The sequence below is a fragment of the Vespula vulgaris genome, chromosome 16 (assembly GCF_905475345.1).
Source record: "Vespula vulgaris chromosome 16, iyVesVulg1.1, whole genome shotgun sequence".
Lineage (NCBI taxonomy): Eukaryota > Metazoa > Arthropoda > Insecta > Hymenoptera > Vespidae > Vespula > Vespula vulgaris.
Genome location: NC_066601.1, coordinates 348,880 through 373,907, shown reverse-complemented (window position 1 = coordinate 373,907; position 25,028 = coordinate 348,880). Strand labels below are relative to the sequence as shown.

The following is a 25,028-nucleotide window of genomic DNA, read 5'->3' as shown; positions in this document are numbered from 1 at the left end:
TTGTTTCTTTGAATCACGAAATCCATTCTGAACTTCGTAGATCAGATAGAAAAACTCAATGTCTATCGATTTAGACATCGATGAATTCGAGAACTTTGAGTTACTATACATCGTGAATTTTCGTTTCTTTTTTTCTTACGATCAACACAGTCCTAGAAAGAGATTTAAGAAATCAAAAAATCGGGAGAAAAGATACGGATATTTGTAAGATTTGTATTACTAAAAAAATTGTTTTTAATTTTACCTATATATAGTTCCAGAATTACAGACACTAAGATAAAACACTACTAGATAACGTAATATTTCCATATATAAAAGATGATAATAATAATGAAAAATCAACTCCAGATAATATCGAAACCAGTAATGAAGATTCAAATCGTTTTATGAAGTTCAAATCGCTTAAATCAAAGAATGAATGCTAAGCATGAAGATATTAATGTATGTGTGTGTGTATATATATATATACACACATATACATATATATATATATATATGCACACACATATACGATAATATATCAAAACGCTGACTGTAAAATTATATCGAAACTATGACGTAACTTCGAAAATAAAGTAATATCAAACACTTTTTTTATTTTTAAACATGTTATAATTTTATTACATTCTTTCGAGAAATATATCAAGCAAGATTGTGTCGTTTTAATCAGTAAAAGATAAATGATTTAGTAATAATGAGGAAAACCTCGATATGAACAACACTATTTCTTTATTACGTGATATTTATATGTGTATGATTTAAATGAATCCTTTAATAAAGAGATTCTTCTAAAATACTTCCCGAACTTGTAGTAATAATATTTTTTTACGAAAGAAAAGATTATGAGAGAATTCGGCGTATGCGGAAAAAAGGAAAGTTTTCGTTTAAAAAGAATAATATAGAATTGATTGTTGATCATTATGAGGAAGTTTAACGTTATGTATAACGAGGAAAAAACATGAGATAGAGGAGAGAGAGAGGGTGAGAGAAACAGGGAGAGAAGGGGGAGAGAGAGAGAATATAGATGGTATTTATATGAATATTTATTTTAAAACCTCAGGCTTTTTATAATAATTTTGAGATTAATTTAGAACCAAAATAAAACGGAACGGAGGATTAGAATCGAACTGAAGATTGAAATTTGTTGCATTACTCGTTCAAAAATTTATGGCCCACACTTTCCGCTCGATGGTGAACAAAATAATATATTATACAACAATCATTTGCATTACATCAAATCGTATATAACATTTTATGATTCAAAGTATAAAATAAAAATTTTTTTGTTTAACGTTGTTTTTGTTTCAGCTTTTTGTAAAGAACTCTTCGTAATCGAATATTTTTAATCGTTGTAACTATGAAAAATATGGTTTTGAAACTAAACTTGATTTTTTCCGACAATGAATGTACTGGATACACAGATTCTTAAAGTAGAGGTTATAACAAACTAGTGAATCGTTTTAAATATTAAAATATGAGAATATTTAACCTCATTAGAATAGTTCGTTACTGATTAGAATACTTCATTACGGATTTGCGAAAAGGAGAGCGGTCGGTTGTTCGAAATATAAACATGGTATTATTTAGATCGTTAGATTTTGATAAGAATAATCTCGAGAATCGTGTATCTTGCACATTTCAGAATTGTCATCTTTCTAAGATCGCGACTCGCATGAGTCCAAACGATTCTGAACGATTCGCTAAACAATTTTACTTGCTGTCGGACATCAGTCACGAGTGATCGTAACAAATGAATCGCAAACTCGGGTTAGTCGCGAATCGATTACTTGTTAAATAATCTAAGTTACGAATTGGTCATAAAAAGCAAGATACTTGTAAAATCATCTCAGTTGTTAATTGATTGTAATATAACAAGATTTTTCTCACGCATCGTATGCATTGTAGTTGCGAACAAAACGTACAGCGTTATCAATACTTCATCCGCGAATATCAATTATAAAAATGTATATAAAATTGTCTCTTTAAGATGACGAAATTTTATTGATAAAGCTGTTCTTTTATTTATTTTTTTAACAAGTGCTATTGGATGTAAACTATTTTAATTTTATTCTTATCTCTTTTAAACCGAGATAAACTAAGTATATACTTTTGCTTTCTCTTCGATTTAATATTCCCATTTTAATCAATTTAATATAGTTTGTCTATCTTTTATTATTTCATTGTTTACTATAAAATATATACATACACTCATTATTATTTATAAAATAATAATAAAATAATTTTTCACACACATTTCTTGCATGAGCTTGAGAAATATTTAACTCTGATCGATCTCTGACATTACAACAAGATAATATTATTTTTAATATAAAATTATAAAAATATATAAACTGTTCTTACATTTTATTTTCTTTTTTTTTGGAATTTATAAGTATGTATTTATAAGCATGTATCTTAATATATATAAATCATGCAAAGTTTATACGATACAATAATATAAAAGTTGTATATCAAAAAAAGATGGGAACATATTTACGTTTTAGATGAGTCTTGTCTTTTGTAACACTATCAATGAATTATTTTTTATAATTTTTTAGATATATTTATATCTTTTTATATTTATATTTTTAAACAAAGTATATCAATATATAAGACGTATAATCTTTGATTCCTCAAGAATTATTTACTCAACATTTCAATGATTCACTAGATATGTTTTACCAGTGCTTTAAATTTATAGTCTGTTTTTGGAAAATCACAGTAAGATCTAATCATGTAAGTAGTAATAGTAATAGTAACCAGTATGTAGTAATAGTATAAGTAATCAATATATAGTAAATAACGATAATATATTATAGTAAATTATTATTGTATACTATAACATTAAAATAAAAAGACAATTTAATTCATCCATTTTAAAACGTTTGGTCCATGTAGTGAAATAATTAATAATTAAATAAGTGCATTAAAAAAATAATTACTTTGAAATATTTTTTTCTTAAAATTATACGATCGAGAAAAAGTTTTAATTATGAAGTTTCGATACGATAACACATTCTTTTGTTTCAGTGGAAGATACACTTTGAACATATTTCTCTAAATTTAAATTCATATCATTTTTGTATTCGTTTATTAAATCAATAGCCAATACGTGAAAGGTGTTTTTATGTTTATAACTTTTTTTGAAAAAAAAACGAAGATATGATTATTGTACTAAGAGAATATTAAAATAATGTATATGTATGTTATTTTATTATTTGCAAGTTAGATTCTATATCTGACATTTAAGATGATTATATTCGTTAATTGTTATATGTATACATGTACGTAAGGACAACAACGTAATAAATGTTTGTTTATCATCGCTGTATACGATTGTAGATTTGAACGAATTTATTCAATTGCTTCCGTTTCTTTCCACAGATATAATGTTCCTAACGATATCGTTAAGTTTAATTTTCCTGCTATTTATATTACACTGTTTAATAAGATATGGTAGAGTAAGAAAAATACTTCACCATATTCCAGGACCAAAAGCATATCCCATAATAGGAAATATGTATCATCTTCAAGTTAATAATGGTAAGCATTATTAAAAGTAAAATTCGTCAATCCAAAACATCATTCCATTCACATTTGCAAAGAATTGCAAGTGGAAATACTTAACACAAACATTTCATTTATATTTCAGAACATATACTCAAAAAATTATGGAAAATGAATGAAAAATTTTATCCAATCTATAACATATGGACATTTTTTATTTCGATAGTAATCATACTTCAACCAGAAGATGTGGAAGTAAGTGATAATGAGCAAAAAGCAAAGTACATTTTACATCTTAGAGAGAAAATAAACAAAAAGAAAAAAATAAGAAACATAAAAAGAATTAAACCAAAATTAAACTAAAAAGAAAAAACGAATAATATGTAGGCTCTTTTTCTCTCTCTCTTTTCTTACTTAAACATTAACTGATCTTATAGAAAAGACAAAAGAAAATATATATTGTTACGCGCAACCAAGTGTATGAACGTAAACGATATTTAATAACAAAAAAAAAAACCAACTTATGTACAGTTAACAGGTTTACTTCACTTAGAAAATATACAGATATTTCGGAACGTTCGTGAGTCATGTTCTCTCAGGCTATGTTCCCGTTGAAGACCGACGATAATCCATTGTTCTGTCAAATTTTCTCGGTGTTTAGAAAAGATTTATTAGTTTTGAGTTCGCTTTATAGTTGTCTAGGCTATCGTTTCGTAAAAAAAATATACATATATTTTCAACGTAGGTACTCTTGAAGTCCACAAAACATATGGAAAAAAATACTCCTTACAAATACCTACAGCCATGGCTCTCTACTGGATTACTGACTAGTGCAGGTAATACTTTGAACAAATATATCTAAATTTATTTAATAATATTTAATAATTTTTGAATTAGTCATATGTTTCATTCGATAGGGACTAAGTGGCAAAACAGGCGAAAGATATTGACACCTGCTTTCCATTTCAATATTCTTGAACATTTTGTCGTTGTTTTTAATGAGGAAACGCGATCTCTTGTAAAATTTTTAAAAGAGGAAAGAAAAGGAGCTGCTGTCGTCAAAAACGTGCAACAACTTATAAGGAAACATGCATTAAACATGATATGCGGTTAGTAAGATATCATTTTTTCACTCGTCGACATTTATCAAAGAAAAATGAATTACAGAAAAAGCTCGTTTGTAGAAACTGCTCTGGGCATACGTTTGGATGAAATGGGTGAAATGGAATCTAAATATCGTGATGCCGTTCACACTTTTGGCAAAATAGTGTCCTATAGGTAATTAATAATTCGTTATTATATCGATCGTCGGTTAAGAGATTAATTGAATTTCAAAAAAGATTTGTTGTTTATATTAATGTTAATATTAGGATAGTAAGACCATGGTATCACTTCGACGCTATATTTGCATTCTCTTCGTACGGTCGTCTACAAAAGAAACTGATAAAAACGTTACACGATTTTTCGAAAAAGGTATGTTTTTCCCTATAAATGCATACATTTTTAATCGCCAAATCGTATAGACTTTAATTCGTTACTCTTATTTCAGATAATTGCAGAAAGGAAAAATTTCCACGAAGATACAAACTGGAAATATTTACAAAATGTTACAAACATGAATGAGAATGGCATTTTATCCAAAGAATCAAACGATAACAATAATTGTATGTTAATTTGTTTAATAATATTCAATAAATCATAATTTCTGTAGATATATTAATCGAATTTTTTCATAACAGATACGAAGAAAAGACTTGCTTTGTTAGATCTACTTATTGCCAGTTCTCTAAACGATAATCAAATCGATGAGAAAGGAATTCAAGAAGAAGTCGATACTTTCATGTTCGCGGTAGATTTTAGAATAATAATTTCGATGAATAAGAAAAAGTAAGATAATTATTTATGAAGAAAATCTTTGTAGGGTCATGACACTACAGCATCAGCGTTGTCCTTTGCTTTGTCTCTTTTTGCAAAACACAAAGATGTTCAGGTAACATTTTCAAATCAAGAGATTAATAAAAGAAAACATTCATCGACAAATAAATAAAAAATAACTAATAATTAATGATCCATTTATTAATAGGAACGTATAAGAGAGGAAGTGAACACGATTATGAAAGAAGAAAATAACGAACTGACGATTTTGGAACTACAAAAATTGTCGTACTTGGAGATGTGTATAAAAGAATCACTTCGTTTATATCCAAGCGTTCATGCTATATTTCGTCACATATCTCAGGATTTACAGCTGAGTATGAAATATATTTATATTAAACATTTTCATCGTTTAATGATATCTATTTGCAGAAAATTATTTAATCCCAACTGGTGCGATCTGTCATGTAAACATTCATAGTATACACAGAAATCCAAAATATTGGCCAAATCCTAATGTTTTCAATCCTGATAGATTCTTACCGGAAAATATGAAAGGACGTAATCTTTACTCGTATATACCATTTAGTGCAGGTTCAAGAAACTGTATCGGTAAATGTTGTGTCGAAAAGACTGAATGAGAGAAGATTAAAATAATTGTGTTTTCTGATCTTTTCCTTAGGTCCAAAATTAAAATTATTTGTTATCGCTTCTTTTCCGTAGGTCAAAAATACGCTATGCTCGAACTTAAAATAATGGTAGCTCATATATTGCACAATTTTTATGTGGAATCGGTTGATGAACTTGATGATGTACAAATGATAGGAGATCTTACTCTGCATCCGTTCAAACCACTTCGACTAAAATTTACACCTATAAAACAGAATGAATCGTATATGATTTAGTTGTGATTGGTAATAATCTCTTGTTAAGTATATAATATGTTGGACCAATTCGTTAAATTTATTTAAACGTTAAACGTATTAAAATAATGTATAATAGGTATATTTCTACTATGTACCATTTAATATGAAATATATATTTTATAAATTAAGACATCAAGTAATGTAAATATCTAGGAAACATCACGTTTTCGAGAAAAAAGTTCGGAAAGAAGATTTCATTCGATCTCACGAGGCATTCGAAGATATAAACACATATTCTCTCACAAATATATATATCACAAATATATATCTTTTTTTATTATATAATTATATCTGATTCGATGGATATTTTGATGGTTAGTTCTAGGTCAACTTCATCTTTTCTCTTTATATGAACTTGTAATTTGTATAACGTCATTTTATTTTACGTAAGAAAAGGCAGTTTAAAACTTCTGCTGCTAAACATTCCTAGAAAAGAAATAAATAAGGCAATAAATGACTACAAAAGAAGAATCGGAAGGGACATTTACCCGCCAGACAACAATATTTATAGTCAATACATCCCTGAAAGTTTCAAAAGTTTCAATGCAATTATATCGGATCGATTGATCTTATCAATGCAAGCGTTGCTTAAATGAGATCAACGTTCACGTGTTACTTTTCACGGATACAACAATTTACCTAATGTTTATTACTGGAATAAATTATAAGATATATGGGAAAAATATAAAAAACTAATATCGTAATAAGTAGAGACTGGATAAAATGATCTGTTTCGGAAAAAAATTCATTCTCTCGTGTAAAAGAACAGATCGTTAGACGAACTATGGGTTTTCATTTTAAAAAACAAGTAGACTTAATTTCATCAGAAAACATTCGATCGATTCAGAAGGAAATATGTTGTTACATTTACCCTACAAAATCAAAAAACTTTTATTTATAACTTTCTTTATAGTTGTTTCAGAGATACATACATATTTAGTATATCATATATGTATATATTTAGATTTTTTCTCTTTTAATTTTTGCTCTATAAAGTTTGTCTAACTATTTTCTATTCTTAGATAATCACAATTCGTTAACTCCATTACATTGCATTCGTTCATATATAAACGCCTATCCAAGCTCGCGCACACACATATGTATATACATATATCTTTCCCATGTGATCATCGTTCTCTTAATATCTACTTTCAGAATTTGCAGCTCTTTGTAACATTCTTCCTTTACTAAACAATTTTTATCCGTAATATATGTTCATATAGATCATATGTTTTGTTCACACTCGTTTCTTTTACATAATTAAAATAATATTACGCGTAATAACATGCATAATTGAAATAATATTACGAAGTAAAAACAAATAATTAGTTAATAAAATTGTTTCTTATCAAATTATATAATTAGATAAAAGTTCTAACCAAATATAAATATATTTTATAGATACATTTTATATTTATTATGATCGCACATTTTAGATGTATTTTATATTCATAGATATATTTTATATTTATTAACACAACACATGTTTTCCTTGATTCTCTTTTCTGTTATCACTGGCTTTGTGGAAACAATGGATGGCACCAAAATTTCGCATTGTTTTGCATAGTTTTGATTGTATTCATTTAATACAACTTGAATTAGATAACAATAATTTACGTGACGTAGAGAAAGAGTTAAAATAATCATATTAGTTAATATTATAATTGTTATATCGAATAATTTTATTAGACGATTAAATTAATATTATAATTGTTATATCAGATAATTATATTAGACGGTAACTTTCTATATTTACATATGTAAATATGCAGACGATAGAAAATTTGTATCATCTTTCCATATGATTGTATCAGTTTATTCTCGAACGTCGACGTGTATACATTTGTTCTAGGAGATTATATTCAGTGTTTACTATTAGCGATTATAAGTTTACTCGAATCTATAGTTACCTTCTTATTTGTAGGTCTGCGTATTCTTTATCAGCAGTTACGGCAAGTTTGCGTTACTAATGGCGCAAAATGATAATTTAAAGTTATTTATTAACAAAAATAGCAAAAATTATACCATTAACAATCAATCGATAACTCCGAGACTAGAAACTTCGACAGATCCAATGAATATCGATAACCCTAACAGTAAACATGATGCTACAAAGAAACGGAAATTCAACAGCAGATCTGAACGAACCACATGATAAATAGCTAAGCAAAATACCAGTGAGCAACTCATTTAGCAAACTACGAAGTAGATGAAGTACTTCCAAAAAACGATAGAACGGAAAGGAATAATCCACAGCCGAAACTCCCATCAATACATGTAGAAGCTCAGATCATTGCACCACTAATTGATCTTTGGAAAGAAATAGCTAAAGACGAGTACATTTTAAAGCAACTAAAGGACAACCACGTTAAAGTGCAAGTTAATGCCTTTGACACCTACAGAAAGGTCACTAAGGCCCTAAAAGAGAAGAACGCAAATTTTTATACCTATCAGTCAAAGAAAGACAAAAGTTATAATCTCTTATATCGATCTTAATATCGATCGAAAACATTATCTGATGAAAAAAGAAAATATATATGTAACGTTGCAAGGATAATCGGAAAATAATATTCCACCGAATAAAATATTAAAAAGAGATACGATTTAATCGAGGTATTCAAATTTGTACGAGCAAATAATTAATGCTACATTAATGCTACATTATGAATGCTCAACCGGGATTGAATATCAAACCAAATGAGATAGATCTGAACCTATAACAATGAAATAATCAAAGCAAATTGTATTAAACAAGTTATCATCATTAGTGACAAAGAAATAAGTTAAATCGTTCAGTCTATCGGCGTCGATCACTTTATAAAAAAAAGAATAAAAACTTCACTTTTTAAATATCACATTTTAAATAAAAGAATTAAAAAGAGACGAATTAAGGGACGATAAGCTAAAAAAGCAGGAACTCAATATGTTAGGATGTAAAGAAGATTTGGCGAGTGGTTTTCAAAGCAAAGTTATAATTGGATTAAGGTCACAGCAAAAACAACGAGGACGACGATGACAACGATAACGATGATGATCTTGAAGACAATAGCTCGCATGATGACGAACATCGTATGGTGTCCGTGCTATTTTCAAGATGACTCATGGTTGCATTGACCTTCAAAGACGAAATTAGAGACGATGAAAGTCTAGTTGACGGATTTTAAAGATGAAAATGGCTAAGTTATATGAATGGACCAAGATACTCTTTAGCGATTCTCTAAATCGTTAGCCGTACATTTTGAAGACTGAGAAAAAAAAACGTGGAATTAACTAAAGCGTATGGTAAAGAAAGGATTTACCAAAGTAATCAAGAGTTATACCGTCCATAAAAAATTAGAGAAAGAAATCATTATCAGAATATATCTATAAGATGCTCAAAATCGTCGCTCAAGATGATATCGCGTATAACGCATTAATCCAGTATGTAATTAATGGAATGCACTATAACGAAATAAATAAAATTATATTATGTACTACCAAAATGATTTCTAAACTGTAAAAAAGTTGAAACATCATCAATGTATATAACGAAAGTCAACTGTAAAAAAAAAAGAAAAAATAACCAAGGTCAAAAAAGAAAGAGGGTCTCTCAAGGAAACAATGGTACGGCAAGTAAGGGATGCTTTAATTGTGACGACCGAAGTCCTGTGAAGTAAAGGGGAATCAAAAATAATGAATAAAATAGTGTACTAATAAGAATGTGAAATAAGTCAATGAATACTGAACGAAGAAGATCTATGTGATGAGTAAATATTATTAACAAGTGTTAACAATGAGAACAAGCGTAATTCTTGACAAATTTTAATGAACAAGATCTCATTTTGAAGAGAAAGATTTAATCTAGGATCCTATCTCCTCAAATATTTAAAAACGCTTTTTTTTGTAAATAAACTATTGTCGGAAAAATACCACCTATATCGATGTTTTTGGAAGAAAATAAAGCTTTTTCTAAAATTTGAAAAAGAGTCCTAGATTAAACTTTAAAATATGATGAACAGCCTTAATGTTTCGTTGTGTAAGTCTGAATTAGATATAAGAATAGTATAATAATAATATTAGATATAAATGATAATACAATTTTCATACTATATAATTCTTTTTGTAAAATTCCTTTATTATTATTAAACAAATTAAAAATTACATTTGTAAGAGAAATATTTCGAATAATCCTTCGTCAAAAACATATCTTTCATCTACCATGATCCTATGGAATATCAAGCATTTAACTTTGGAAGTTGTCAGATGTTATCATTTAAAACGGTATAATTTAACATTTTGAGTTTTTTGCTACAATTTATCGGTAATGACATGATGCTTTGATTTAGCATGAATTCAGAAAAAAAGAAAAACGAAAAAAATATCTATATACCTTATGCGTGGAAAGTACACATTAAATTACATGGTAATGGTCAGGATAAGCGAAATTATACTGTTTAAGATTATCAGTAGCTTCCAAAACTTTTGGGAATATTATAAATCAACGTACTGGATGTAAAGGCAAGGTATTTCCATGTCAAACGTCGACCTTGTTTTAGGTGATTCGTAAAGATCCATACCATGTGTTCATTATGTGATCGAGATTAACGAGAAACAAGACAAAATTTATGAAAGTGACAGCGAACTTTGACAAGACTAATATGACGTTGTTTTACAAAAGTTTATTCGAATAATGGAACGAGGAAACGGAATACTTTTTTCAAAAGATCCATAGGTAGGTAGCTTTAGCTAGAGGATATGATCGATTGAGATCAGAAAAGCCATCAGAGGGCTGTTTGACGAGATAGGCGGAACGTGTATCAAAATGGAATTTTTTGCTCGAATAAGTAGGATTCGAATAGAGTTGAATAAGTTGCTTATGTTGAATTGAATCGCCGACGTAACTGATCATATCTCCTCAAGGCAGAACCACGTAATAGAAGCAAAGTAATCTATTTAACGAGAAAAATGAAAGGAAGGAGGGGGACACAGTTGTTCAATCAAATTTTAAAGGAGTTCCGAATAGGAAGACGATCTAGAGAAAAGATAGAATTAAAACTAGAACCTGAGGCCATGTTGTGAACTGTCCTTAATCTTCTCCATTTCATATTATCAATAAGACAAATGACGTTTGAATTTTACAACGTTTTATACACTTTTATAGCAACCCTGTAATTAAAAAAAGGGACTGTTGAATATTATCTTTCCAATGTATTTTTATATTATTATAAATATTTTATTAAATTTTTTTAATATTACCTTGGTGCGTATATCATTCAGGTCAGCAGTATTTCAACTTTTTGGTTCTACGCAAAATGATATGCGAAAGTGGGATAGATTCACGGACAACCAAATGATATAATTTTTGTTGCCGCACGAATGAAACTATAATATAAACCAAATAGAAATTTATAAAAGAATTTTATCAAATTTTATTATTATTATTATTATTATTCGTCGTTAAACAAAAGCATTAAAAATTACTTACAGTAAATTCCAAGGCATCGATATTTTCTTTCTTCGCAGAATTCTCACAATAATCTTTAATATGTCGATCGAGTACTTCTTCAAATACTTCGAATTTATTAAACGAAAACATACATCTCACTTGAATGAATTTGAACTTCCCATCGAAAGCTATGCCTTGTGTATTAAACGAAATATTAAATTAACACTTTATTTGATTTCTTTCCTTTTTCATCATTGAAAATAAAACATTATTATTCTGTAACAGATAAATCGTCCCAAAATGTCTTTGGTTACTTAATGACAAATAGTTGGAGTATTAGATGAGAAACACTTAAGAACGCATCAATCGCATATACTTCTATGTTAATTTTTATGTAACCTTTTTATGTAACCATTTTTCCATTGGTTGTAACATTGTTTACATCGGTCGGATGGTGAAATTCATTGCCATAAAAATTGCCTACGAACAAAAATTATAAATAAGTACATATATACTTATATAAATAAATATTAATATCAATATTTCGATTGACCTGTTTTATTAATATTTTTAAGAACGGATAATAAATAATAAACTTCATATAAATCAAATTTCAACATGAGACTCATTATTTAAAGGATAATAACAATAATGATAATATTAATAAGACATATTAAAATGATCAAATATTTTTAAATTATTCTCTCCGAATACTTTATAATTATTCCAATTTAACCATATCAACGTTGACGTTTACAAAAATTATTAAATAATTTTGATCCATCTGATATTTTATTATTATCAAAAATATTTCAGTCTTCCGAAAATACTAAAGATGTTCAATTAATTTTTTAATATACTTTAAACATTCTAATCATTTATTTAAAAATTTGAGTCATCATACAGAATTTTATTTTTATAAGAAAGAGTGTCAGTATCTCCTTGAAACTTTCTGGAATGAACTTTCGAAATATATTATGCAAACGGATGGTAAAATAATTAAAAAAGCAAAATTAAAAACAGAAAATTTAATCACAGAAGAAAATAATATCGTTTCGATTGCAATTTGTCTCAAAGACAAACTGTTTCTCTGTTCTCTTGATATCATCGAATCACGTTTCTCTATTCTAATTGATTAACTAACCGACAAATAAAAAAATTCAAATATGATTTATCTTACCCAGAACATAGTGAAAAAGTGTAACTTCACAATATAGCTGCAGCATCCGATCTTAAGCTTATCTTTCCTCTAAATTGTCTTCCTCTTCAGAAGTACTTTAAAATTTGATTGAACAACAACAGCCCCATTCCTTCCTTTCTTCTTTTTCGCTACATAGATTAATTTGCTTCTATTACGTTAGTCCACCTTGAGGTGATATAACTGGTCTGATCGGTGACTCAATTCAAAATAAATAGCATGTCTAACTCTCATCAAATAGCTTGTAGTCTCTTTTAGCGAATTGAATCGATTCGAATATTAAACCTGGGTTTCTCCTCCCCGTTTCTCCTCACACCATCTCGCCGAGTTCCAGACATTGATCCGAGCATGCGCTGTTTAGATCCCCTACAATTTTTACATCATGACGAGCATATCATCCCCGGTAATCTCATCGCAATGTTACCAATAATTTTGGATCGATATTATCGTTACGGGTAATATTTGCTTCTCTTTATCTTTCTTTCCTTTTTCTGATTCTTTCTTCTCTTGTTGATTCTCTCTATCCATCAATCTCCATATTCAAATCCATTGTCATATAATTCAATAAATGCTCTGCACACTAATATATATATATATATATATATATATATATATATATATATATATATATATAGATATGTATTTTTATTTTTTTTTAAATTCGTGCTAAACCAAAGCTTCATATCATTGCCAATGAATTGTAACAAAAAACTCAAAATGTTAAACTACACCGTTTTAAATGATAACACCGGACAACTTCGAAAGTTAAACGCTTGACATTCCATAGGATCATGGTAGACGAAGGATATGTTTTTGACGAAAGATTATTCGAAGCGATTTTCCTACAAATGTAATTGTTCATAGAAACGGTAATTGTTCAAGGAACGATGTTAGCTCATGTTTAATAATAATGATAATAATAATAACAATAACAACAACAACAACAACAACAATAATAATAATAATAATAATAATAATAATAATAATAATAAAAGCAGATGTGGCCACTGTTTGAAACATGGGACCAAAAATGTGTATATTAACGTCTACAAGATATTTTTATTATGAGAAAATATCAACAAAAAAATTAATTTCTTTTTAATAAATATTTCTTCATAGGGAGCGATATAATAAAATGAAGCAGGATTATTTATCTATGCAATATGAATTATTTCGTATGTCCTATTAAAAGGGATTAGTCGAGAAATTCATTTCCTCCCTACTCATATCCTTTTCGGCTCTTTCAACCGCGTAATAGGAAATATTGATTAATCTGCGTAAAGCATATTGAGATAAAGTACGTAAAAGAGAGAAAGATAATATTACGAAAGAAAACAAATATGATCAAATATTTTCTTTGAAATCATATATTTTACTACTGCGTAATAAATAAAGAGAAATGTTAACTTAAATAATACAAAAAGAAAAAAGGTAATATTACGAGAGAAAATGGCACCCTTTGAAATTTGACGCAAAGGAGAAAGAGCTTGTATCTCCGCTGCTAATTTTTATACAACGCTTGAATGATGTATGTGTCCCGTGAAATAGCAATTGTTTGCTTGTTTATGTGCGTAAATAGTTGATACTTAAATTTTCTAACCATTCTCAAACGCGAAGAAATGCGTTTCACGATACTCGCACCGAAAAGCTACTATAACTCATTCGGTTATTTTAATGAGCTTTGGACAGGCGATTCTATGGTAAAAATAAGGAAATACATGTCCAATCTTTCATGTCAATGGACCTGAGTTTCTAAAATAGTATTCAATTTTGGGGAACTTTATAGTTTCTTTTAGATTTTACTTTTAGATCAAAAAGATAAAAATTCTATAAAGAATCAGTATCAGTAGATCATAAGAAATTAGTAAGATTTGTCAGAGCTTGCTTTGTTGGCTGTTTGAGACCCATCGTTACGTAAACACATTTAATGGCAATTTTGCAAAATTGGCATCAAATGTAATACAAAATTGAGGTAAACAAATTGTCCAATTCGAATCGTTTTTTTGAAAGAAATTAATTCAAGATAAAGCTTAGAAACATCATGAATAAATGTGATGATGTTAACAAAAAAAGAAAAAAAAAACAACAAAGGAAAAAAAAGGAAAACAAATTCTATAAAACATCTTATCCATTCTTTAAAGGAATTTTCTCAAAATTCTTTTTTCCTCTAATCAAAATATAGTATTTTCATAATTTAAATTCCTATGTTTCCGACATAACATCAAAAATAAAAATAACCTCTCTTCTTGTATATCTTGTAATTTTTACTTCAGACAAGAGAAAATAATTAATATTTTTTGAACTAAAACTGTGTTCCTATATAATTAATAATAACTAATATGAGATTATTTTAACGGAAGATAAATTCGAACATCACGCCATATCATCAAATTGATTGAGGTGTCATCTATTTGAAATTTGATAATTCCTACAACTTATAGACCAACCATCGATAAGTGACAAATCAACTATCGATAAGTAATCAATAAATATTATCAATAAATATTATAATAATGTAATTATAATTCATTAATTATAATATACAACTTAATTACAATAATTTAATAATATTACAATCAATATTATAATATTATGATAATAAATATTAAAATAATTATATTATAAATATTATCAATAAATTAATGATTATTTCTTATATATTTACCTAACTAAGAAAATTCCTCCTTTTGAGAAGGATTTCCAAGTAGAACATACAATATTCATTTCTCTCGTAACTAAAAATCCTCGAACCACAAGGGCTAATAGAGACCACTCGAAAGAATTCCATGAGGAAGACGCGTGAAAAAATAATTGCTGTTAGAATGAAGTTAGATTCGTTCATAATAGTTTAATAGGAATTGACCGACAAATGCAGTCCTATAAAAAAAAAATAAAACGATAGAAAACTTAAAAAATTAAAACATTAGAGAGAAACATATGGATTATGAAAAATATTTTTAATCTTACTTTCTAACTCCCGACAATTACAAATATTGAGATCAAAATCCATCCAAACAAAATATAACACCACCAAGCAACTAGAATTTCTGTATATATTCCGTAAAAGAGGAGAAATACTATAGTTAGAAACCCATTCCAAGTAGCAACGAAACCAAGTACCGACGATCCAAATAGCTTAGCCGACGAAGAATGAACGCTCAGACACGACGATCCTCGGTATACATATTGTATTACATTTCCGATATTATCCGATATCCACTGACTATAGTGAAATTATATCATTGTCTTACAATTCAAGTTTTATTTTAATCAGAGTAAACTTTATCATTAAACATTGTTTCGTATTTAAACGTTTTTATAATTTTATCGACCTGTAATTAAAAATGTCTCTCAAGTTTCAAGATATTTACATTATTTTCAAAAAATAATTTTATTTACTATTTATTAATTTTATTTATGTTATTGATTACATAGCTAAACTTATATAAACGAAAAATCTGAATTACTCAGCGATTGTTAAGAAACAGCGACTTCTTCCGTCGTCACTTATATTAAAAATTTTGTTCCAAGAAATTAAACGTATCAAATATTAAATAAACATTATTTCAATCTGTATCAAACCAAAATGGAATAAATTTCGCAGCAAGGAAAACAACAAAATAACAAAATCAAAAAATGGTCATAGTCGAACTCTTTTATATAACAAACCTATAATAAGGTCTTTCGGAAGTTTTTATGTACGTTAATTATTCCACTTATTAGTCATATACTAATTAATATATTCATTACCACAAATCGAAAAATAATTTAAACAAAAAATTATTATTAGCAGATCCGATGAGCCATTTAATAAATTAAAAATATACACACAAGCTATTTAATTTTAATAGTTAGAAGAAAAAAAATGAAGAGATAATAAAAAATATTTAAAAATTTGTCTCTACTTTTCTCCATTAATATAATTATGATATTTTTATAAACAATTATATACTTGTAAATTGTAAAAAAGAAGAAAATACATGATAACTTGTCGTTGAGTGGCCTTATCTTATGTAGTGACTTGTTACAAAATCACGTTTATGCTTATTTTATTTATTTTCTTGGTATACACTTCCAATGAACATCTTTTTGATAATCTTTCGAGATCATTGCATATCTTAAAATATTCTTAAGTGCGCTTTAAAGAGCTTCGAAAGAGATATTTAAAAAAGAAATTGCAAATATATATAATATAATATCTACAAATATACAATTGCAAATATATATAACATAAATAACATATATAGCAATGTGTATGTCTATGCGCACGCATGTACGTATACATCTATACAAGAATTATAAAATGATTATATCGTTTAATAGAATGTATGTACGCACGTACACACATACAGAACATATAATTAGTAAAAATATACATATACATATATTGCGCACACACACATATATATATATATATATATATATATATATATATATATATATATATATATAACAAATATACAATACATATATAACAAATATATATAGAGCAGACTCAATCGTGTAGCGGTTGTAAAAATACAGTAAGTAAGAAGTTGTTATGCATATATTTGTATATAAGATAAAGCTTCACGAACTGTGATTTATTCGAAATAATTAATAGTAAATACGTAAAGTAAACTTACTTTGATATTGTTAAAGTACTGTAAATTATCAATGGATGTTTTAGTTTACACAACAAATATCGATTACAAAATGTCTCAAAGATATCATTTAAGATCGAGGAGATCATATGCCTTATTGAAACCTCAAAGAATGCCACTATTGTGATTGTAATTGGTCGTTTGATGCTTCTTCGTTACTTGATCATTAGTTCTGTAAATAGTTTTACATATTGCAACTGATAAGTACATATATCATTCTCTGATTCAAATACAACTATTTCTGTCAAATATTACATCTTTTTCACTCGTACAAGGAATGCACTCGACGGTCTTGCCAAGCTATAAACATAATAAAGGAAGAGAATGAAGAAGGAAGAGAACAGGTTCGAAATTCTTGGAAGGTTTATGTTATTGTGCCAGTTTTTTATTTGTTGCGATATTAAACAATGTTTTATTTATTGCATGATAATGAAATTTATGTCATATACATGCGTGATTACATTGTGTATATCAAGAATTTTTTCAAGGTTTTCTACATCTCAAATAATGTGCCATCGAGCAATATAACATTTCAAACAATCTATCTTTTTTTTATTCTTTTCTTTCTTTCCTTTATTTTCTCTTTAAATCCTTTTTATTGCAAATTGAAACGCAATGTTACTTAATATTGTTAATCAGAATTACGTTTTTTTTATATAATTTATTGATATTCCATACAAAGTGAATATAGATTAGATGTTGGTAGTCTCCTATTATTTTTAATATTATTACTTTTCTTATGATTGAACGTATTTTGTATGTGTATATTTTTTTTACCAGAATGTTGACTTCTTAATGACAAGATTATAGAAGAAATAGTATAGATTTGCAAATAATATCTAAGGTTCATTTTATTGACTGTCGATAATGGAAACATCCTTCTCAATTTTTATCAAAAAAAGATGAAATTCAAAATTAGATCTAACTCATTAGATGCATTAAAAGTAAAGTATTATTTTTTCTTCAATAAATAAATAAATGTATATATATATATAAAATCAATGGACATTATTTCCTAAAAATATATCTAACCTATATTATAATCGGACTAAAGTAAATCCACGTATGATATAAACTGCGTTATAGAAACCGTATGAATTATATATTGACTATGAATATTAAACCTAATTTTTAATTACATTACGAATATCAAATATAATTTAGAAAATATGCTTTTTTTCTAAACAGAATATATTTGACATAATACGATTAAAAATAATTTATTGTAAATTATATTGTATTAATAAAATAAATAATATAATTATTTATTTTATTAATTATATAGAAAAGAAGATCTTGAAAGAGAATTAAAAGAATTTCTCTCTTGGAAAAAAATTCTTCCAAAAATATAATAATGAATTTATTACAATTTGGATTTCTATTACAAAAAATGAACGCTTGTCTTGATGTAAAACGAAAGATTTTGTTGATCAATTACTAATCAATGAAAGCAGCAATAATGACATAAGAGTATTATAGACCGCAATAAAAGATCCAAAGAAAAAGGACAAAAATCTTTCTGGTTCTTGTGAAAAAATAATATAAGCGAAAGTACGTATAATAATAGAAACCACAAAGTTTCTAAAACTCCAGCCAACCACACCAATTATTAACCAAATGTAGATCATGATGAAACAAAATACTTTCAAGATCATTTTAAAATTATTTTGATGAACTCTGTGCACATATTCTATATTTGGATCATTGTAAATCACCTTGAATCTTTTTATCAATTATTTATATTGTTGTAAAAGTGGTTCATAAAAAAAGAATAACCCTTAAAGCTGTCCAATGTTCAATGTATTTACAAATATTTACACCTGATAATCAAAGATCATTCGTTCGAAAGATGAAAACGAAGATACAGAAGAAAATAACTAATTGGTTCTTGAAAAAATAATCGACAATGTATATACTTTATATGTATTTATTATCAACCTAATCTGTAGCGCTGTCCTAATTAACATAGATCATTCCGAAATTCACGTCAAGCATCAATCGAGAAAACAAATATAAAAGATTGAATAGTAACACTTTACTAAATTAACAAATAAGAGAAAAAGAATGAATTAGTTGATTCTTTTCGCTTATATCGATACAATAAAAAAAATCAACAAAATCATTTAGCCTCAAACCTACGATTTCTGAAATATTAATTTAGATGCTTGCCAATGTACTACACTTGATTATAAGATCTCTATATTTCTCATCTATAAAATATAAAAGAAACTATAATTTTGTCTAAAATTTTACAATATCTTAGAAATCTAAATTCAACGACATAAATGACTGGACACGTATTTCCTTATTTTTGTCACAGAAACATCTATATGCAAGATCTTTCCACTATTTCGATACTGTATTTGCATTCACCTCATTTGATTTTTCGAAAAATGATTATTTCTTTTGTAAATGAGCAAGTTATTCTATTTTTAATTTCATGAAATCTGGAGTTAGTCTTATTATAAATAATCGCAGAAAGGAATCATTTCCACGAAGAAACGAACTAGAAATATTTATCGGACATTATGTCCTCATATAAAGGACCGGAAGAAAAAAGAAGATTTTAATTATTTAATTCTAATTATTTAATAATGTTTAATGGATCATAATCTCAGATAGAAATATCAATCGAATTTGTTCATCGTAAATTCAGTATTCAAGAAAAGATTTTGTATGCTAGATCTACTTATAGCCACATCTCTGAACGGTAATGAAATCGATGAGAATGGAATTCGAGAGAAAGTCAATACCTTCATCGTTACGGTAGATTATAGTTTATTAATCGATTTCTAACGATAAGAAAAAATGAGAAAATAATTTATTAAAAAAAAATCTTTGTAGCATTACGAAACTATGTCAACGGTGTTATCCTTTATTTTGAATCTATTTATGAAACACAAAAAGATAATATTTGATTCGTTGAGATAATATTTTCGATCTAAAATATTAATAAAACATTTATTGAAAAATATGATGTATTTATTTATAGAAAGTATAAAAGAAAAAGATATAAAGAATCATTTCGTTTATATCCAAGCATTCATATTATATTTCGTTTTATGTCTCAGGATTTATAGTTGAGTATGTAATATATTTACATTATATGTGCATTTTCGTTTCATCGTTTAAATCGAATAACGAAAAGATTATATTCATTTTTAGAAAATTATTTAGTTTCAGCTAGTTCGATTTGTCACATGAACATCTATACCATGTACAGAAAACCAAAATTTTAATCAAATCCTAAAGTTTTCGATTCCGACAGATTTTTATCAGAAAATGTGAAATCCTTACTCGTACATCCCGTTTAATGCAGAATTAAGAAATTATATCGGTACATGCAAACACAAATGTGAAAAAGATCGAAATAATTATATTGTCTCTTTTGTAAGTCAAAAATATGCAATGCTTAGGCTTAAAATAATGGTAGTTAACATATTGCACGATTTTTATTTGGAATCGATTGATGAGCTTGATGTAAAAATTTGACGTAAAAATGATAAGACATATTAGCCTGCGTCCGTCAAGATCGTTTCCCGTTAAGTTTATACCTATAAAATAGATACTTTTTTCACATTCCATTTTTTCTAAAATGAAATAAATCAGAATTAGAATTGTAGATGATATATTTCTGATTAATGCTGATTTGTCAAATATATGAGCCTTTGTTTCTATCTAATAGACGTTAAAATAAAGAATATATTTAAAATATATTTCTAATATACTTATCTCTCTCTCTCTCTCTCTCTCTATTCAATTATAATTGATTATTTTCTATTCTTAGATAAAGATCATTCCTCCACTCACTTGGCTTGCATTCTTTTATATACGCACATTCTTGCCACGTGTTCATCCTTCTTCTAATATCCAGTACCAAAATTAATTGTTTTATATAATTAATATAAATAATATATTAATCATAATCTAATTAATATATTAATGGTAATATTCTTTTTTTGCACCAAGCGATTCACATTGCTTTTGTCAAAACTTTTACCTGCACCATACATATTGTTTCTATCTTGACAAGATGTTGTTTACCTTGGAAAAGACATGTATAAAAATAAATAATTTCTAAGAATAATATTCATGCAAGTAAAAGATTGTTTCAAAAATTATCTCATGTAGAAAATCTTTATTTTTCGAATGAATTTTTGATCACTAAAATTCCATAAAAATTAAAGTTAATAGTATAATTACATTTTTGTTATATTTATAAATGTGTATATATGTTCAATAAATAAAAACTGTTTTAAAAACAAAATAAGTCTAAAGAATCCCAGCCTGGTTTTTCTTATAAGACTATTATTATAAAAAAGATGTAATAGTACATAGAAAATTTTTTCTATCTTCAAATTTTTTTTTAATTTTATTTTAATATATATAGGTGTGTGTGTGTGTGTGTGTATTATTATTATATTAAAACAAAAAGATATAAAAATATATAAATATAAAAAATATATATGTATTTATTTATTTATTAGAATTACATAAATTCATTAGAATATATATATCGATTTATTTATGTATTTATTAAATATTCTTAGTAGAAGATAGTCATGTTTAATTTATTTTTTTGATCTTTAACATCAAAGAAAGATTGAGTAATGCACCATTTCCAAATAATATTCGTTATTTCTATACAAACACTATATTCTTATAAAATTTTGAAAAAATTTCTATTTCGGTAACACGTGTTTTGTGTATTCTATATGTTAGTCATTAAAAATCGATAAACAAAAGAGATAATATTAGTAAGAAGAGAATAAAGGACCATGCCAAAAGAACAGTTGTGATTTAACTACTGGCTCCTTTCCTCCCTTTGCCAACCGGTCTTGACACATCAGAGACGTGTCAATCGCAAGGTTACACGTCATTGTTAAAATAGAAGAGTAGTAAAAGCGAGCACATAATATTGTATATATAACATGATATATGGTACATATCATTCGGGGGCCTCAATAGTTCAGTGGTTAGGGTAATCGACTGGAAAGCGGAAGACCCAACTTCAAATCCCGGTTCCAAAACTCGTCCTGAGGGGATTAATTTTTTCGCGAATCCTACAAATTAGAGATCTCATGCGGCGCCTCTAAAACCTCCTATCATTGTCATATTATCTATCACACGCTTGGAAGTCGTACAACATAAGAGAAAAAATTTTATTTAAAAAGCAAAATTAGTGGAAGACCGAAAGAGGAAAAAACAAGCAACAAAAATAAACCCAAAAATTGTGTTTCGACCAACTTTTCTTACTATACACTATTTTCCCCTCAATCTAATGAGAATAAAATTCAGGACTGACCAAAAAGCATTTGAAAAAATAGCGCAAGAAAAAATAGTGTTGCTTGGGCTTGGCCTAGGGTTGGACACCAGATTGTCTCTCTCTCCTTTCACTGAGAAAAAAATCTGCAAAATAGCCAACCTTCTTAAGTTAGATAGAGAAAAAGTAAATAATGTTTTTGAAGTAGTAAACAAACCCTCCCCTGACATCTTAAAAATTCAGAAATTGTAACTGTTAAAAAAACACGAGAATTTATGAAAGAGAAATCTGGTGGAATAAATGAAAAACCCATACAACAGAAAAGGAGAAAAAAGCATAAGGAGAGATACATATATATTATAACAGGTCTTTCTTAAATGTTACCCTGACACTTTCAAAAGACTGTCTTAAAAAAAAAGAAAAAGTGGTGAAGAACACTATTGAGGGGGGAAAATATGTTTGCAAAATGGATGATTGAGTGTGATGGCGAGAGCACTCTTATTTCTATAATAAGTAGGCATTCGCGAAGAAGTTGGCTCTAAGGACTCTGGATAGCTTAATAGGTTCAGAACAGTCGCCCGGAAAGGATAAAAAATCACTTACTTGACCCATGGGAAGATTCGTCGTATCCCTTGATCCTTTGACTATTTGATAGCCCAATCTTTTTGCAAATTTTACTATATGTCTATTATTAATTAATATTAATTATAAAGCACAAATTGTATTTCAGGTAGATATATAAGATTTTTCTAGTTAGATAAAAAACATAGTTCAAATTAAAACATTTCTATTCACCGAGAGGAATAAAAAATGTTTCATCAATATAAGTTTTAAAAGCAATCCTTTCGATCAACTTTTATTATTTATTAGTGTTCGATATAGTAAGTAAATCTCTTCGTAATATATTAACTTGAACTCTTTTGATTTTATACTTACTCAGTTTTATACATACTACCTTACTCATCGTCAATAATAAATAATACGTCGGATTTGCAATGATGAATAGAAAATGCTTAATATATGATATATCGCACGGAAAAAATATTTGAAAATATATTTGTTACGTCAATCTATGACATTTGAACTTTATATTAAGTGAAAAGAAAATATATCGAATATCTACAAATATGAACATTGGTAAGTACTACTAACTTTTGACTACTATGAAGTACATATATAGTGTGCTGCAAAAAAATATTTATACTAGCAAGTCCTAATAAACAATAAAAATTGATTCTTCCTCGAAAGGATTGCTTTTAGAATCTATGTTGATATACAATTTTTTACTTTTCTCGATGAATAAGTACTAAAGTATTAAAAGTTCTTTAAGTATCGGACTCTGTTTTTATCATTCTGCATACGTCCTTCGAAACGAAAGGCAGCACCGAACATATCGATGATTGTGATGACACACGTAACAGTGACGCACATGTTACACAATGAAGTTGTAGCTGATAAGCATGATCAGTGAAGCTAACTCAAAAGAAAGACACAAATAAGGATTTGCTTGGCTGCTACCCTTTGGCTATTATCTTTGTCTCTTTTTATTCCGACCAATCTTATATTGTACATAGTAAGGCATTAAACTTGTTACCCAATATCGCTCAAAATATGTGTTGTCACATACAATGACGAGTGCGGAAAAGAGTAAACTAAGAGAACATTGGAAAATTCATCGGTATCGATGTGTATGTTTATATAGATAAGTATGCCGTCGATGCACTTGAATTGAAAAATTGAACTTAGAATGAATCATTAGATAGTATATGATCCTCTGTTTTTACAAAACAATTGATAAGTACGAAGTTAATCGTATTTCATAAAAAAAAAATAAAACGTGATTTTTCTTCTCACACTCTATTTACATTATGTGTATTACTTTTTTTTATAGAATAATAATAAATAATATATTAATAATAATAATAAACAAATTAGTTTATATATTTAATAATATTATATTATATACATATATATATATATATATATATATTAATAATAATAACAAAATAAGTTTCTTTTAAATAATATTATGTAGAAAAAGCTAATACATATTATATAGCGCTGCAAAAATTCCTCGTCTTTCGTTTATCTTGCCATAATTTGATTTCAAATATTCTTTTTAAATGTTTTTAGAAATCGACAAAAAAAAACAAAAACATTACTAAACTAACGGGTTCACTACAAAGACACA

General features: G+C 27.4%; 1 protein-coding gene and 2 long non-coding RNA genes across 12 annotated transcripts; 1 reads left to right on the top strand and 2 right to left on the bottom strand.

Annotated features, from left to right (window-relative positions):
• The first annotated feature begins 2,633 nt into the window (after positions 1-2,633).
• LOC127069788 (cytochrome P450 4C1-like) lies at positions 2,634-6,436 on the top strand. 2 transcript variants are annotated; one of them, XM_051007265.1, is made up of 13 exons: positions 2,634-2,736; positions 3,385-3,543; positions 3,653-3,762; positions 4,253-4,343; positions 4,425-4,616; positions 4,692-4,785; positions 4,878-4,980; positions 5,057-5,171; positions 5,247-5,356; positions 5,429-5,497; positions 5,591-5,759; positions 5,815-5,976; positions 6,106-6,436. In XM_051007265.1, the coding sequence occupies exons 2-13, from the start codon at positions 3,390-3,392 to the stop codon at positions 6,285-6,287; spliced, it is 1,551 nt and encodes a 516-aa protein (XP_050863222.1). In that variant the 5' UTR covers positions 2,634-2,736; positions 3,385-3,389; the 3' UTR covers positions 6,288-6,436. The 2 variants fall into 2 exon arrangements, with proteins under 2 accessions (XP_050863222.1, XP_050863221.1); XM_051007264.1 differs by having other exon boundaries at positions 5,815-5,994.
• Positions 6,437-7,030: 594 nt separating this feature from the next.
• On the bottom strand, positions 7,031-24,670 carry LOC127069794 (uncharacterized). 9 transcript variants are annotated; one of them, XR_007783729.1, is made up of 6 exons: positions 23,441-24,670; positions 12,914-13,297; positions 11,773-12,213; positions 11,544-11,669; positions 8,219-11,453; positions 7,031-8,156 (listed from the first exon to the last, which is right to left on the bottom strand). It is a non-coding gene; the product is annotated as an uncharacterized LOC127069794 (long non-coding RNA). The 9 variants fall into 9 exon arrangements; XR_007783726.1 differs by lacking the exon at positions 7,031-8,156 and adding an exon at positions 13,356-13,511 and having other exon boundaries at positions 10,402-11,453; positions 23,441-24,605; XR_007783727.1 differs by lacking the exon at positions 7,031-8,156 and having other exon boundaries at positions 10,402-11,453; positions 23,441-23,586; positions 23,774-24,604.
• On the bottom strand, positions 15,435-17,357 carry LOC127069797 (uncharacterized). The gene is made up of 2 exons (XR_007783739.1): positions 15,899-17,357; positions 15,435-15,808 (listed from the first exon to the last, which is right to left on the bottom strand). It is a non-coding gene; the product is annotated as an uncharacterized LOC127069797 (long non-coding RNA).
• Positions 24,671-25,028: the final 358 nt, after the last annotated feature.